Here is a 17,950-nt window from a genome sequence, read left to right as displayed (position 1 = left end):
CGTTCTCCAGCATGTTTTAGTACATTTGGGGAAGGAAGTTTCTCTGTCCCTCTGTTTTCCATTTCTCCTTCACTTAAACTCCTCTGGACTACTTTCCCTCAGCCCATGATTACCTCCTGTCTCTTATCTCCTCCCTCTAAAAGCTGCTCCCTCCAGACACTTGGAACGGCAAACTCGAAGCCAGCCACCAGGCCTGCAAGTAAGAGAGAAGGCAGGATTGAGGCCAAAGCGGGAGGCCCATTAAATATAATCCTATTAATGAATTATTATAAATAACATGCAACTTATTTTATAATTCATTGTATAAATTAAATATCATCATATCCTCTCTGATTCTTCTTTCCTGTTCAGTCACCTGGTTGCAAACACACTTGAGGCCGTCAATGTTCCCCATCATGTTCTAGCACATTCATGAAAGCAAGTTTCTCTGCCATTGTTAATGGCCTCGGATGAAAGAATACCAGCAGCTAGACAGGAAGTTTGCTGCCCTGTCTCTTGTTGTTGCTGGTTAAAATGCTCTCCCAGGAGCAGTTCCACGTGGAAGGTTCATTATGACTGAGGTACGACTCAGGCAGTCGTGGAGCTGCCCACTGAGCGGAGGTGAACGGTAGGAACTTGAGGACAGCAAGGGTTGCATACATAAACAGGAGTAAATCACCAGTGCTCTGACTGAGGAAATATCCTTGGAGTTGAACGTGAAATTCAGATCCACCTCCAAGTCCTCTGTCTGCATGTCCCCCTCGGAGGCAGTCTGACGTGCTGTTCTGTGCATCTGAGGTAGCTGTGTTCAGCTAGACTGACACGAAGAGGGCTTACTGCTACCTGGAGAATGACATAACACTGATAGGCAGAGGACTCGCGTAAGACAGTAATTTCCTCCAACTGAAATGCGTCAAAATCCTCCTGTGCATCATTAGGTAAGACTAACACACACCAGTGAGTGTCAGGAACTGGCGTACTCAGACTATTTATCAGACACGCAGCTTGCGAGTTAGAAAGTGTCCGCTATGGTGGACAGACTACTACACCACTGTGAGACTCCTCCGCTACTGAGAGAAGACTTTTCTCTGTACAGCTACATACGCTGTAGAGGTTCTTGAGCTTCATCACTTTTAATGACTCTAACTCATTAATGGCGAAGAGGAGGCTTCGGAAAAGTGTAATCAACCTCCTCCATAGCCTTCTCACAAAACATTTGCTGTCAACAATGGTATTTAATATTGCTTTGAGTCTCATATGCAGAGGACAGCTAAGCAAATAGAAGCAGAGCTAGCTTTAACCCTCTTCCCTAGAACTAGCTGCAGGCACCAGAACGAAATGAAATGTAGCCTGTTCCTGACAGAACTGCAGATCCCCGCGTTGTTCAACATCCAGCCCCGGGTCAGAACAACTCGTTCACTAAACACGTTGTCAGATACAGTTAAACCTGTTTCAGCAGATAGCTGTGGTGAGTCAGGACATCTCGGAAAAGATCTGGGATGTCTGTGGAAAGGGAGTCCAAGCATTGGCCCCCAGAGGCCTGACATTTAAGAACATATGAAAGGTTTCTAAGGACTACTGTGGAGTTTCAGGGCTGTTAAAGCAGCTGCTACTGCCCTCTTGAGAGGCTGACATCCCAGTAAATATGCTGGGAAAGAGAGGGGTAGAATATTATAGTTCCCCAAGCCCTTTAAGCCAGCACTGCTGCTGGAAAGAGCAGCCTCGCTCGCTTCCCCAGCTGCTCTTGCTCACATCTGCACCAGCCTCCCGTGTACCAGCACTAACATTTGTGAGGTGATGTGGATGTGATCCAGATTAAGCCTAACCTGGCAAAACAAGCCAGCTCATTTCAGCCCGTTGAGTTGCTGCTCAGGTTCACTCTGTGGCCTCACGAAAGCTGGTGCCAGCAGAAGCAAGGAGCAGGGAATACGCAGCAGGGACCGGTGGGATCGCTCCTGGCAGCGAGGTGCTGGCTCCAGGGCCCGTGGGTCACTGGCATGAGGGGCTCTGCCATGTTCTGCTGGTACTGCCACTGTGAAACCCCCGTACTGGCACCTGTGCAGGCTGACACAGGCGCTGTCACCGCTGAGGGCAACCAGAGTGGCCAGGTCAACCTCAGCCGGAGGAAACGCTTTCACTCCGCTCGCCCCGCCCCAGGACGCTCCGTGGAGCGCCGACCCTGCAGCGAGCACAGCGAGCGAGCGTGCGCACGCCAGGGCGCCCACCCCCACCCCACCACCACATCACCACCAGGCGGGGCTCCGCCCCCGCCGGCAACGGCCGCCGCAGGGCTCCGCCCCTGTCCAGGCCCGCGCATGCGCAGTCGGCGGGGCGGAAGGGGCTGCGCCGCCGGAAGCGGCGCAGGGGACCCATGGCGGCGCTGGTTCGAGCCCTGGTGAGTGGCGGCGATGGCTGGGGCCGCCTTCTCCGCCCCGGGGCGGTGCGACGCCGAGGGAGCGAGTGGCGCTTGCGGCCGGGCGCGTCCCCGCGCCACCCCGGTGGTGGCTGGGCTGTCCCGCACCGTCCCGCGGCCCCCCCTGTGCGCGGCGTGGCCTCTCCCCGGACAACGTGCATAAGGAGGAGGCGGTCCGGCCGCTTTCCTGAAGCCGTGGGGGTGTCTGCGGCACCCAACGGCTGTTCCCGCCTCCCTGCGGCCCTCTCGCCAGGGGTCTCTGGCGAAGGAGCGGGTCGAGCTTTTCCTTCAGCGTTTGTGTTTACATAAGAATTATGCAAGGCTTTGGTACTCCGGATTGGGGTTGAGGGGTGGGTTTTTTCAGCCTTGACCTTCTGTTGTTGCTTTGGGCGCAGTATGTGTGCCCCGTGAGGTGGGGATTGCCATTCTTGGAGATCCCCCTCTCACTTTAGAGGTGTTTCATAGCAAGGATAATACAAAGATTCCAATTTCTGCGTTAAGTGCAAGAGATTGGGCTCCTATCAATGAGTGAGAGTGGATTACTAATCACGAAACCCCCTTCACCTTTCTTATGCGTTTGTGTGTGTTTTGGTTTTTTTTACTAGCCTTTAAAGTTTTTGCAGCAGAGTACCGCTTTTTAGCATACAGTCTAGAAAAGGGAGGTTTGTGCCTGGGTCTGATACTCTGTCACAACAAAAACAGAGGGACGGCCAGCACTGCTAGGTGGGGGCAGGTTTGTCAGCGAGGTGAAAGGCCTTTAGTCAGAGGGCAATACCCACTTGTGAAATTAATTCACTAAGTTCTTGGAAGTGATCTCTCAGGGTGTGGTTTTTACAAGCATGGTCATGCATGAAAGCAGCTGAGAGCAAACCTGCCTGAGAGCAACTGAAATGCAGTGAGCTTGAGTTGCTGCTTCTTCCTCCCGTTCCTAATCCTTTCTCCTTGCTCATGTCTTTGCACTGTTGCCATACCATTGCCTCCTCCAGCATTTTTCTTGGCCCCTGGTCTTCCAATGCTGGAGAAGCAGAACTGTGGTAACATAAAAATAGTTTTCTGCAGTTTTAATGTGTTAAAGAGGCAATCACTAGCAAAAACAGAGGGGGAAGCCAGGCAGGAGGGGAGCAGGGAGAGGGATAGAGCAGCAGTGAGTCACTGGATGGGTTCAGCTCTCTGTGGAGCTGTACCCCCAGGGTGCTGTTTGCAATGAATACCTGCTTGCAGAAGGTGAAGGACTTGTCTCCTAGGCGGCTTACCTGTTCCTGGGCAGCTCCTCCTCTTCCAGCTGCTTCTGGCATTCATATGGTGAAGTAAGCTGATTCTTACCAGAAAAATTTCACTTTGGAGGGGAGGAGATGTAATTGTTCGGCATTTTTGTGATCTGAAGTGCCTTTGTAATCGGAGAAGCACCTGAGCTGCAGCAAGTGGTGGGAGTACGCCGTTGGGAGGCAGGGTACGTCTGACAGCAGCAACATGCTTCAGCTTAAGCTTTGCTGATCCTTGGCATTTCCCAGCATTTGCTTTTGCATTAGAATTTAATACTTGCCTAATTGTATGAAAATAAGTCTTCAAGCTTTAAATGTCTCTTCTTTGTACTGGAAATAAGACTTTTTTTTTTATATCTCTTCAAGCCTTCTCAGGAGCTCACAGCGTATGATACAGTCCTGACTGTTGTCCAGACATTTCAGCTGTACTAGTTAATACTGCCATTATGATAAAGCTGTTCTTTACCTAAGAAGACATCTTGATGAATAGTTTGTCTGCTACCTAAGGCTTTCCTAATGGTTACCGGGAGGATTTAGAAGACCATAGTGATATTCTTTCATCTGTATCTTGACAAGGCAGCTAGCCGCAGGAGGTGCTTGAGCTGTCTCAGATTATTCTTGAGTAATCCTGTTCAGTCTATGCTTGGTACATTTTCTTTCGGCCAAATGGAGATGTAAAAGTAGCACTTGCAATTTGAAAGGAAGGTTATGTTCTGCAAACAGTGACGCTGGCTTAGGGAAGATTCATTGTGTTCCCTTTCTGTTGCTCTGCTGCTTTCTGCTGTTGTCTTTTTCTTTATTGATGTTTTTTTATCACATCTCACCTTTTAAGTGTGCGTATGCTTATTTTATGTTTCCGTATGTCTCTGTCCAGTTTTGTTGCAGTAGTGCTTTTCAACAGCTATAAACCCCAGTATATTCAAGCTCTAAGACGTATTGCAACCTAGGCATGTTTTCGTTCTTATTACAAAGAAAAAGCCTCAAAAAATTCCATCAGATGCCTTCAAATCTTGTAGTAATTATTCATAAAAAGTTGTGAATTTTCTTTCTCACTTAAATGTTTATTAAACTGTTTATGTCAGAGCACTGCATTACCTCAAGAAGTACTTTGTGGTACTCGGCTGAAATGTCTTTTTGGATAGAAATGTATCATTCTCATAATTTTACTTGCTGGGTAGTGATGTTGCAGAGAAAGATCAGAAACTAAGTAAGTCTCGCCACAGTAGAAGTAGGAAGGTGTAATAGCAGTGAATACTAATCACATTTATTATGGTAGAGCAGCTCTTCCCTTGCAGTTTTTAAAAACCCAAATCAATTCCCTTAACGGATTAAAAGTGCAGTGAGGGAGCTCTGTGTCCCTCTGACGAGGGACAGCCTGAGGAGGCTGTACACTGCACCTGAGGGACAGCAGTAACCGTGCAGGTATAGGGAACAGGAACTCAAGCTGGTTTTGTGTCTGTTCCTCCTAATCTTTGGGCAGATCTGCTAGCGTCATAGTTGTCCTTTCACTGGGTGCCACTAAGAAGAGTTTGACTGCCCACCCCATTGGGTGTTTATACAAATTGATAAGATTTCCCTGGAGTCTTCTTTTTTCAACGCTAAACCTCTCCTCATATGTTGGATGCTTCAATCCCTGTATCATCTTTGTGGCCAATTGAAAATGAAGCCATTTTTATTTTAAAAAAGCATATACATTCTAATAATATATAGATTATTTCCAGTATTAATGTGGAACATGTATGAAGGAGGCAAATATTGTACTAACTTGAATATTGCAGAAGATTAAGTGTGCAAAAAAAGTGCAGGTGAAGAAAACCCCACCTCTTTTCCATATTACCTGACATTTTCATTACAGAAAATAATTATTTTCACTGAAATGAATTGGGACAATACACACTTTTGAACAACTGAAATTCTTAGCTGCACCTGAGTAAAGTAAGACAAAGATGCATAAAAGCTGAGAGTTGGAAGAGGGTTTTTTAGAGACTACTCAGTCAATTGAAGAATGCTTCTTAAACATTTGAATTTATTGTATAGACACAAAAATTATAGTATAGTTTTGTGATGTACACAGCCCGCCACTTCCTTTGACTCATCTGTTTCTGCCATCAAAGTTAGGTTGCATGCTTGTACTGTAAGGCAAGATTTTTTTAAAGTCAAAATTTATACTTTGTCAAGCGCAAGTTGGGAGCTTAATCTGAGGATTGTTATATAAATGAATAAAACTTGTGAAAGCAGGAGGACAGTTAAACTCTTTCTGAGTATTAGAGTCCTTTTCTTCATTGCTAATCTCTCTGTTCCAGAGCTGCCAGACTGGAGTAACTCAATGGGTAGCAGCATGCAGTGGATTATTACAGACAACTGCAGTCCGAGGCCAGTGTAGACGGATGCTCCATGGTATTTTCCAGGTAGGATATCAGAGTATGTTAAAGTGGGGTAATGGGGTAAGCTTAAATTAGTAAGAAAAAGTCATGGTTTTTAATAAAGAGGCTTCCAAAAGTGATGTCTTCACTGTGTATTGCTGAAATATCAAGAGAAGTTAAAAGCTTTCTGCAGCTAAAAGGGTGAGCTCCCACTCTTTATTACACAGTTGTCTTCATTCCAGCCATGTAGTCTTTTAATGGATCCAAATGATCCAGTGAGTAGATTAAATGCAGAAGTCCAAATGTAGGTGTCATTTTCCAAAGCGGCTATTACAAGTTAGTCATGATTGCTTGTAATTTCCAGCACTTTATTTTGTAGAACGTCTCCTCCAGTGTACAGTTGCCTTGGACTTTCTCGTACTGATGGTATGTTTACCTAGCACAGCACAACGTTAAGTGGTCTTGTTTCAGTGGAAACCGCTGCTTTGCAGTTTTGCTTCCAGTTCTGTAATAGCATGCATAGTGTCAGATTGTGTCTGCCCATAGTAGATTAACTGGAACATCATGTAAAAGCAGTTAATAATAAAGAAGTTAGAAACGTGTAGAAAATGGGAATAGATGGAAGCTATCTGAACAGAATTAGAGTATATTTCTTGGTGTTTCCGTCTTGCATGTAATGAAATGAGAGGAGATTAAGCCTATTCTTTGTCCTCCTGTACATTACAACTTGTATCATAGAGCCATGAGTTACAGAGTTAGAAACTTACCTGTAAGCTCTTTGGCTTGGATGTCTTTTCTCAGATAAGACCTTCCAGTCCTGGGAAAATTGCCTGTGCTTTTGTGACACAAAGCACCAGTCCATATCAAGTAGCATATGATATTGGGAGTAGCAAGGGAAATGAGCAGTTGTGAAGTTAATTGATAAAGTTGGGCTTACTCTGCGCCACCAGTAGATTCAGTAGATTTCTGGGGATGACTGCTCTGAACAAACCAGCATATTTGCTTTGTCTGAATTTATTCATAAACAAGTTACTGCTAATCTGGGTGTGCTGGGAGGCTATGATAGATGTTCTGTTCAGTGTGCAGCTTCTTACCTGGAGATCCCACTCACTCCTACTGGATAGTTTTCTTTATTGTGCAATAGCTCTGTAATACAAATCATGTGCTGTGAAATTAGAGTCTTTGTAGTGATAGCTTTTACCCTGTAATCTGTTTTGCTCAAGTCCTGGCCACAAAGATAGATGAATGGACTATAAAGTTGTACCTAAAAATAGCATAAACTCTGTTCTCTGCAAGACCAGGAAAAGGAATTACTCTTAATAAAGAGACAAAACCCATAATTAGAAATAGGGTGTGAGAAAGTCAAAGCAGATAGCCTGTGGTTTTTGAGGGTGCAGTGTTCTGCCAGTCCATTCCATCAGTGCGTTTACAGAATGCTAAAAAATGTGTGGTGCAGAGCATTAAGCATTGACAACCATTCTCTTTGTAACAATTATGATAATAAATTTGTGCTTTTTGTGATATAAAGTTTTTCAGGATTAGACTGAGCTCTAATTGTCTTGGAAGCAAAGGGGAATTGGTGTGAAGTTATACTAGTCAATGTTCTCTTCTCATTTTTAACAGAGATGCAAGGCTGGTCAATTCCGACTGTCTAAATCCAGTGATGGATTGATTCAAGCCAATGGAGCCATTACGCAGCAAATCAGATCGTTTTACAATACAAATAAGGTTAGAAGAGTTTGATGTTTTTATTGTCAAAGGGCACATTGTGCTAGGGATTATACAGATACAGGCAACAAAACACTTTTCAAAACATGTAGGAGATGATTCAACTTTTATATGAAATGTTTTAGTGTAGAGTGAACAATAGGTCCAGTAATCTGCGAAGTGCTCTCTGTTCCTTTCCAGAAAATGAAGTGCTAGCGTAGGAAGGTGCAGTTACAGTTGGATTATCTGGGGTGAAGGTTCCAGAGATAAGCCTGACGGCTTCTTTCCAATGAGGAAAGAAACTAAGTTAAGGAGAGTAGTTATTGGGGTGGGGGGCAGATGTTCCTTTCTTGCCTTTAAAAAGGGAAACACAGAAGTTGCCCATACATATTAGAAGTGACAAGATGTTTCCTGATTCTTTAGCTTGGGAATAATGTGTAATGGCAGTTCCGCTATCTTTTATATTTTTAATATATATTTATGTATTTTATAATTTATATAAACATATACTATATATATTTATATATTATATATGATATATACTTATATTTTGCTAAACACTGAAAATTGTCATGCAATAACAACTAATTATTATGTAATAATTTATTTACTGTTCATCTGTACTATTTTGTTAATTTACAGTCTCTGCATCTCTTATTTATTGTCTTTTGTCTTGGAATAGAAGTTTTCTGGAGCACGAATCATCTCCATAAGATTAGTTTAGAATTTAACCCAAGGGAGTCAGCATCTCTCAACTAATAAATATCCTGATCCCACTCCTGTTAACACAATGTGAAGAAAATGGCAAAATGGAATGTGTACAGAAGGAATAAGAAAGTTAGGGATTGATGGGTAAAACTTGCATAAAAGCAACATTCCCAGTTTGCTCTCTGCCTAATTGTGTATTTTGCTGATGTAGAGTTAGAAGTAAGTACTAAGAAGTATTTAAAATTGGTTACTTTGACATGGATAGACAAAATGAAAGAAAACAAGGAGATGGGTGGAAGGGAAGAACTTCTGGCTGCTGTTTGCATCTAGTTCTTAACTAGAGGTTTTCCTTTTTTCAGTCAATTTTTCAGTGCTTTTCAGCTGGAGAGGTAAACCAAACATTTTGCAGCCAAAGGGATTGAAACACACAAAATGTGTGTTTCAACACAGATTTTACATGTGTTACGTTTTACATGTGTTACGTTTTACATGTGTTACGTTTTACATGTGTTACGTTTTACATGTGTTACGTTTTACATGTGTTACGTTTTACATGTGTTACGTTTTACATGTGTTACGTTTTACATGTGTTACGTTTTACATGTGTTACGTTTTACATGTGTTACGTTTTACATGTGTTACGTTTTACATGTGTTACGTTTTACATGTGTTACGTTTTACATGTGTTACGGTGCACAATTTACCATGGCCAGAGCTAAGAATAGAATCCAGGCTGTCAAACATGGTGCGTATCCCTAGACCCTTCGCCGGTCAGCGCCTCCCCTCTTATACCTGTGGAAGCGTTATTTGCAGAGCAGATCTGGGAGAGCAATGGTTGACAAAATGGTGGACCAAGCCAGGAGTGGCGTGAAGATCTTTAAGGCAGGGGTCAGAGACTTGCTTTTGATGTATTGGTAAGGGCGAGAGCAGAGGTACAAAGGTTGAAAGATGAGTTGGGGAAACTTCCTGGTTAAAATAGCCTTGGTGTAAGAAGCCAGGCACAATTTATGACTGGAGAGGTAGCTGTTTACAGCAGTGTAGGTAAGGTTTGAGGTAGGTTTTTGGACTGCAATCTCATTATTTTGAAATGCTATGCACTTCTGGTGGGAAAGTGGTTGGACTGAATTTCAGGTATTGAGCAGGAAAGTCAGCCTGAGGTGGATTTATGTCCCTTTCAGTGTCTTGATGAGCTTGTTTGGAGTGTGTTATGAAACATATTTTGAAGTTTTCTTGATATTTTCTAGATCTGATTTTCTATATGCTTATAGGACTGTTTAACTGCATTTGGCTGCAGTCCTAGCATTGGCAGGATGAACTGCATACCTCTATCCATAGGTTGAACCAAACACTCACTGCTTAAGTCCCCTCTCCATCTCCTTAGCTAGTCCAGGCAGACTTGCAGAAGAATTAAGCAAGAATCATGGCATTTCTCTAGAAAAAGACTGTTTTCCAGTCAGTCACTTTTTTGGTGATGAGCTAACGGCAGTTGAATCAAGATAATTTTGGTTTTTAACTTAACTTTCGTTGCACAGTGAAAAGTCCATACTGAGGGAAAATTCACAATGCATTTGTAGACAAGAGGTGTGTACTAATTAGTAGAATTATTAAAATTCAATTTGAATATTTTTAATATAATTATTAAGACTAAAATTAAATCTGCCTAGGAAAGACATAGACCTGCTGGAACGGGTCCAGAGGAGACCACAAACAAGATCAGCGGGCTGGAACACCTCTCTTGTAAGGACAGGCTGAGAGAGCTGGGGTGGTTCAGGCTGGAGAAGAGAAGGTTCTGGGGACACCTTATCGCAGCCTGCCAGGGCTTAAAGGGGGCTTATGAGAAAGCTGGGGACAGACCTTTTAGCAGAGCCGGCAGCGGTAGGACAAGGGGTAACGGTTTTAAACTGAAAGAGGGGAGATTTCGACTAGCTCGAAGGAAGAAATTTTTGATACAGTTTTTAAATGGTTTCAAACACTGGGATGTGTTGAAGGTGCATTCAATGGTAGATGCCAAAAATGAATGTGTGGATAGGTTTTCTGGTGCATGACTGTCAAAAGCTGGGTGGGTTCACTCCAGAAAGCTGCAGTGTGTGTTCCATATTTCTCTGCTTTTCTGTCCTGTCCAAGTATCTGCTACTGGTCATTGTTGGAGATGGTGTCCTGGTCTAAGTGTTTGTTCTGGCCATGTATGGCAGTCATCAGGTTGCTAAATTGCTTCCGTACTAAGAAAATTCTTTTCTTAATATGTTCATGTCTTAGGAGGAAGTGTTTAGAGTAAAATTCCAGCAACTTAAAGCAATTTAACATTTCTTTGGTCAGGGAATTTTCTCAGATTATAATGGCTCTCAGCTGTATTCCTCAAGTATATGTAGGAGATTTATGTGCATTAGATTTTGCTTAGATGGGTTAAAAGTAGAGTAATTTGTTGATAACAAAATATTTATACTGCATACTTAATTAATTTAAAATTATTTGCTGGAGTATAAATGGTAATTACTGATGGCTGATTGCTACTGCCAGGATGCTTAGAGGCAGAACGCCTTGAAGATTTCTTATCAGTCCAGTGGTGTTTAAGGTATGTAGTTAATCTGGAAGAGAACATTTATCTTCATGTTTGCAGATGCTGCAAATAATTGAGGACTAAATACTTTTCTGATCTAGATTTTCTGCAAGTACCATTTAGATTAACTGTAAGGGAAATAACAATCCGAGGGAGCTTTTTGGTAAGAATGGTGGGTTGATGTAGCTTCATTAGTTTTAAGATGGAGCTGATTAGTTTATATAATATATAATTACTCGAGAACATGGTATGCCAGTGAGAGTAAGAGAGGGAATGTGAAAAGTTAGCTTTATTTACTCTGTTTCTGTGATTTGTTTCCTCATTTTATCTGCAAAAGATTTAAGCACAAGTAAAGACACACAGTCTAGAAAGAATATGGGAATCTAGAATGGGAGCCGTATTTTGGAAAGCAAGTTTCTGTTTAAACCATTTGAGTCTGAGCTTCCAGTGGGATGCTTTTTTCGAAATGGTTATGCAGTGTTTGCATTCATAAACAGAAGAATGTCACATAGGCTAATAAAAAACCAAACAGGCTAATATTTTGCAGAGAAGACCTAAACATGTATTTGTTTTGTTGAACAAAGAAAGTAAACAAAACCCCTAAAATTCTCTATTAAACTTGTAGCTCTTCTAACTAAAATGATATGTCATATTTAATTGCTAAGACTGAAATATGTGATATTTCAATTTTACAGCATCTTTCTGCAACAGATTCCTTGCAGCCATCTGAAGAGAAAGTGGGTGCTTTCACAAGGATAATAGAAGCAATGGGTTTCACAGGACCACTGAAGTATAACAGATGGGTAAAGCATGCATTTAATGATACTTTTGGTTGGTTAATATTTTGAGTTCTAAAAAGCAAACCTCCCTCCCCCTTTTTTTTCCTTATGACAGGAGTAGTACTTAATGGAAAAGTTCTAATTATTACCCACATAAATTCCTGTGAGGATTGTGATGTGAGGAATAATAATCCATAGCTTGAACTTCCCTTGATCTATGCATTGCTGTCATTCACATAAGTAGGAGTATTGTATTTGGTTTGTAGAATCTTAAGCCTTCATGAAGTTCTTCAGATATCTTATTTTTCACTTCATTTATGCACCAAAGAATACAATAACAGCCTTACTATCCAAGTCAAACACCCATATAGACAATCATCTTGTCTCTAACAATGACCAATTGCAGTTATCTAGAAAGAATTTAGTTACAGGAAAAGCATACTATGATACTTGTCTCACGTACTCCTCCAGCCTACAACAGTTGTCTGTTTCAGGACTTCAGGACTTTTCCTGCATGAAACTAGGCATTTTTCTGTAATATCTATTAATGTTTTTTTTCTATAAATTTGTACAGTTGCACTTTGAACTCTTCTAAGTTTATAGCATCCATAGCATTCGTTATCAGAGAGTTCCATAGCTTGAGTACCTACTGGGGAAAGAAGCACAGTTGTTTTCAGTTGGTGCCCTTTAATTTTGTACTTAAAAAAAAAAAGGTGATTATTCTTTCCTTGGACTGTATGTTCACATTCTCCCTTCCACTGATGATTTTATAGACTCATATTGCAGTCTTTCTCTGGACTAAGGAGACTTTGTCTAACTTGTTTCTGTTATTGAGGCTCTTTCATGTTTTGATTTTTGTTGCCCTTCTCTGAACCTCTGTGTTCTGTATTTCTGTGACAGGAGAGTCTCCCAAACAGACAGTAGCCAGTTACATTATGATTGCTGTTTGAGTCACTGTTCAGTGGGAGCTGACTGGGGCAGAGTCACAAATAGGTCCTCCTCTTTCATGTTTTTTAAATAGTTCTTTCACAAAGCAGTTGTTAATATTGGCTAAATGAGAGCAGTTCTGCAAGAAGCACCTTCAGTTCCTTATGCAGAAGGAAAAAGGCAGAGATTAAATTAGTAATTTCTTTGCTCTGAAGCAGAACACAGTATAAAGCAGTGAAAGGAAAAAGCCGCTTGAAGGAAGGGCTGAGCTCAGCTGTGCAGGAATTAAAACCTATAAGGTACTTTGAATATCTGCACGGTGGAGTGGGCCTCCTGAGACTGAGCTGAAACTCTTACTGATTGCATCTCGCTCTTCAGAAAGAAAATATAAAGAAAAGATAACTGACACTTAGGGGGGTTAGGTATTTTGGTTAAAATCGGTTGCTTTTAATCACATGATGCTAAACCTTGTGAGTGAGCAGTTTCTCTCCCATGTGCTTGTGTACATATTGTTGTAATAAAGATTCTTGTTAGCTCTAAGTGTTGATTTGGAGTTCTCCTTAATTGCTACTCTTTACTGCCTGCTTTTGGCTAGGGAACTTGGGTTTGGAGAGAGTTATTTTGTGGTTAGGGCCCAGGAGAGACGAGTTCATTTTTGGCCTTGCCGGTGCTCTCTGTGAAATCTTAGGGAAGATTCTTAATATTTCTCTGTTTTTTTCCATTTTCTTCTCCCTTCCCTCCACACCTCTTCTACACCCTAAAACTTCCATGATTAAATTTCATCAGTTTCTCCTGTGTTACCTGCCTTACTTAAGGGCTAGATTGCGGGTACTGTTTATTAAAACATGTTTTTTCATGTCTAGTAATGCCTGGTCTGAGGCAATGGCTTTCACCAGGGACATCTCTACTCCCAGGCCAGGCACCGTTTCCTTTAAAAAGGAAACCTTCAGAACTCCAGTAAGCAGTGTAAATTATTTTACTGCAAGAAGTTTGGATGTATATTTGATTCTTGACAGAAGCCTGAGATTATTGAATAAGAAAAATAATGGCTCCTGTGTTTCCACAGCAGATCAGTGGTAACTTTCTTATTTTTCTTTTGGTTGGAAGAGACACAAATAATTACTTCGGTAATTTGAAGTGCCATTTGACAGACATAGCGCTCATCTCTGTTGTATAGTGAGCACTAGTATATGTCACTAAAAATAAAAAAAAAAAAAAACAGAAGAAAAGAAAACAACCCAAACTCAGTGCTGCTTCCTGGCTTAGGTAGGGGAGGGGGCTCTGGACTTTTCAAACTTTTTAATTTTTCTCCCCTTGGTGTTAGTAAACAGGAATGGCTGACAGCTCTGCTCTTTAAGATCTTTGCTATCAGTTATTGTGCTCTTTGAAGCATGTATCCATTACAGATGATGCACTGAAGGTGTTTCTGGTGCAATGGCAGGCCAAGAACAAAATTAGAAGTGCCAAAGCACCGAAGTATACCTCATGTCATTCATCATATGGGATTCTTTTCTCACTTGTGAAGCTTAGTTGGTCAATTTTCATTTTTGTAGGAAAAAAAAAAAAAATTTTAGGACATGTCTAGTATGTCACTTCTTTAATATTTAAAACTTAAATTATACAAACACTTTGAGTGGTATCTATTAGTTAAAGTTATTGGAGGAAACTAGGAATTGTGAATTGGGATCTTTGCAGTCTCTGTAAGGAAATCAATTTCATTTATTTTTCTGTAATGACAGTATTATATTAAGCTAGATTCAGAAGGGTATTCAAGAAGCCATTTAATAATTTTTTTGCCTCAAGGCAACCTTGGTTACACTTGTTTCATTCCTGGAAGATATAATAGTTTAATGTGTTCCTGAAAATCTCAAGTTATTGTGATTCTCAAAAGAAGTCTCTTCAGAAAATGATTATGTATTTAACAAAAACAGTAGTATTCACTAGTTCTCATGATGAATACTTTAAATATTGTCTTTTCTTTTTCTTTAGAAAATTAAGGTAGCAGCTTTGCGCATGTACACATGCTGTGTGGAGAAAACTGACTATGAGGAATTTTTTAACCGTAAGTAATGGACTTGATGGTATTTGGACTACTGCCCTGGTGAGAGAACTTCTGATGAAAATTCATCAGATGACTAATAAAAAGAGGTAGTAGATGCCCCATCCCTGGAAACATCCCAGGTCAGGTTGGAATGGGCTCTGAGCAACCTGATCCAGTTGAAGGTGTCCCTGCTTATGGCAGGGGGGTTGGACTAGATGACCTTAAAAGGTCTCTTTCAACACAAAGATTCTATGATTCTATAATATTTATCACATTAAATATGACAGCAAAAAGACTTGTCAGACCCTAACAGTGCGTAGTCACCTAGAAGCTGACTGTACTACAGCGTTCCCTTAAGCTCTGAAGTGGCAAGGGTTCAAGGGCAGAGTCTGGGATTGTTACATTTTGCCCTCTGCAATGGAGAACAGGAACAAGGGGGGAATAGGTAAAACCCAGAATATCCTGGACTTTGAAGGATATTGCCTTTTTTATTACCAGGGGTGGGGTAAACTAAGAATCCAGATATCTCTTCCCTTTTTACTGTGGTTAGGTGGTCTCTCTGTCCTGTGGCCCATGACCAGTTGTGAGATGGTCCTGTATAGCTGGGATGCAGGTATGAGAACCATCCCTGTCCGCTGATGTACAACATTTTTTATGATACAGGGTCAGTTAGATCACAGGGTCCTACCTGTCTCTCTTCCTCATGGCTGGGGTGGGTTTGGCTAGAACTTAGAGACTTTCTACGTTTTACTGACCATGACAGCATTAAACCAGGACACGTCTTGACTGGGTAGAGAGTGTGACTAGAACAGGCACACAAGTTCCTCTTAAGTATATAGGAATAATACTGGCTTAGGTTGGGGTGACTTTTCCATGTTGCACACAGGTTTTTTTAGCTATTAGCTAAAAAATCTGTTGCTGCTTTTATTAGTATCAAATCTGGCTGGTGAGTGGGGAAGATGTGTTTTTGAGACTTACGTAAGCTTCAGTAATATTTTATTCTTGTGTGAATTACTTCTTATGTTAGTGTGATTTAGCTGGTAGTAAAACCATCGTCTGGATCTGGCCTGTCACCTGAATTTCTGAGCTACCAGATGCTTTCTTATGACTTTACAATGCAGCACAGGTTGGGGCTGCTGCTGTCACCTCTTGAGAGATCAGCTGAAGGGACATCTTTGTGTGTTCATCTAGTGCAGAGCTTATTGAGGGTGGTTTGGTACATGACGTTGCTGCTGCAAGATTTTTCCAATGGTTTTCAGAAGATTTTCCAAAACTGTGATGTGGTTTCAGCGGTTGCAGGAGTGAAAGAACTCTGTAAGCAGTAGGATTCATCATCAGTGATCAAAAAATTAGAGCCTCATTTTTCCTGTGCACACACCTCTCCCCAGCTGTGTGCCCTCTCAGGCTTTCTCAGATAAGTTCTCTTCTGTTTGTTGTATTTGCCTCTCAAATAGAGGCTTTGCTATTTTTAACTGGTGTTTCACTCTCTCTGCTAACAGGTTAATTATACAAATATATATAAATGTTGCCCTAGATTAAAATGTAAAGGAATTTCAAAACATGTCTGTGAAAAAGATACTGGCACAGATTTTCGGGCTCAATATTGAGTAAAATGACTTCAGTCGTATTCTTGATATTGTCTTACTGTTTTAAAGGGAAAATTCCCAGAGCTCCCCCTCACTTTAAACATATCACAAACAGCAGACACCCTTTCCTTCAGGTTTCACCATTGTCTCCAGAATGTCCTAATTTCTGCTTTTGTCTTTTTGCTCTGTAGTACAAGTTGTAGCCAGTCCATCTCTGAATTTACACCTAGGGAAACCTGTGTTTGCATTGACTTGAGACTGATGTTACGTAAGGAACAACATAGTTTATTTTGCTGGGATTGACAGTGTGTGTGATGCACCAGTTGGTATTATAAGAGCACCTGTGGTGTTGGGATCTATGGTTGTGGTTCCAAAGAAATCATTGCTTTCATATAAAAACAGTTTTAAGAAATTTCTGTTACTTCTGTCTGCTTAGAGCTGCAGCTGTTTGGGGAATTAGCTTCAAAATTTAATAGGGATGTGATCCATGTTTAAAAAGTAATTCCCCTAAAACAGAGATTGTGTGGGGTGGGCAGGAGCCTTTTAAATTTACTTTGCCAATGAAGAAGCATTAGGCTATGGTTCTGTGGGCAGCTGGGTCAAAGTAGTGGCCAAACAGAAAAGGCTCACTTCTCCATCCTCCTCTCCCTGTGTTCTGGACTGGACAATTATCATGTCTTCCGGTGAACTGTTCACTGAAAGAAAATGGCCCAGTTTTTTACTGACTTACTGTTTTGCTGTGTTAGTGAATTCAAGTGGCACATGGAAGGGTCTGATGGAAAGCAGCTGTGGCATAAAGTAGGTGGTGAGGAGTACATCATTAAGAGAGGGGAACATGGCATGAAGCAAGATATCCAACTTGCAGTTCTATTCAGCATGTCTTCATAGAATCATAGAATAGTATGGAAGGGACCTTTAAAGGCCATCTAGTCCAGCCCCCCTGCCATGAGCAGGGACATCTTCAGCTGCATCAGGTTGCTCAGAGCCTCGTCCAACCTGACCTGGAATGTTTCCAACTACCACCCCTCTGGGCAACCTGTGCCAGTGGTTCACCACCCTCATTGTCAAAAATTTCCTTAGATCTAGTTTAAATCTACCCTCTTTTAATTTAAAACTTACCCCTTGTCCTACCGCTACAGGCCCTACTAAAAAACCTGTCCTCATCTTTCTTCTAAGCCCCCTTTAATTACTATCAGGCTGCAATAAGGTCTCCCTGGAGCTTCTCTTCTCCAGGCTGAACAACCCCAACCCTCAGCCTGTCCTCTCAGCAGAGGTGTGCCACCCCTCTGAGCACGTTTGTGGCCTCCTCTGGCCCCTCTCCAACAGGTCCATGTCTCTCCTGTGCTGAGGGCTCGAGAGCTGGACTCAGCACTGCAGGGGGGATCTCACCAGAGCGGAGCGGAGGGGCAGAATCCCCTCCCTTGCCCTGCTGGCCACGTGGCTTTGGGTGCAGCCCAGGATATGGTTGGCCTTCTGGGCTGTGAGCACACATTGCTGGCTTGCATCCAGCTTTTCACCAAGTCCTTCTCGGTAGGACTGCTCCTGATCCCTTCATCCCCCAGCCTGTGCTGATACCAGGGATTGCCCCAACCCATCAAACTAGGTCAGTCAGGAGCTGTTTTCTTGTG

At 42.0% G+C, this 17,950-nt stretch overlaps 1 protein-coding gene across 1 annotated transcript in view; it reads left to right on the top strand.

The window, feature by feature from the left end:
* Nucleotides 1-2,350: 2,350 nt before the first annotated feature.
* The window catches only part of UQCC1 (ubiquinol-cytochrome c reductase complex assembly factor 1), a gene marked incomplete at its 5' end in the record, with an annotated part of 49,773 nt that continues 34,173 nt past the window's right edge, over nucleotides 2,351-17,950 (top strand). Inside the window, 5 exons of the mRNA XM_082007014.1 lie at nucleotides 2,351-2,374; nucleotides 5,958-6,062; nucleotides 7,641-7,745; nucleotides 11,685-11,792; nucleotides 14,685-14,757. Coding sequence (XP_081863140.1) covers nucleotides 2,351-2,374; nucleotides 5,958-6,062; nucleotides 7,641-7,745; nucleotides 11,685-11,792; nucleotides 14,685-14,757 — 415 coding nt within the window. The remainder of the gene's footprint in view (nucleotides 2,375-5,957; nucleotides 6,063-7,640; nucleotides 7,746-11,684; nucleotides 11,793-14,684; nucleotides 14,758-17,950) is intronic.

The sequence above is a fragment of the Phaethon aethereus genome, assembly GCF_964289735.1.
Source record: "Phaethon aethereus genome assembly, chromosome: 16".
Taxonomy (NCBI): Eukaryota; Metazoa; Chordata; class Aves; order Phaethontiformes; family Phaethontidae; genus Phaethon; species Phaethon aethereus.
This window is presented reverse-complemented; position numbering and strand designations above follow the sequence as displayed.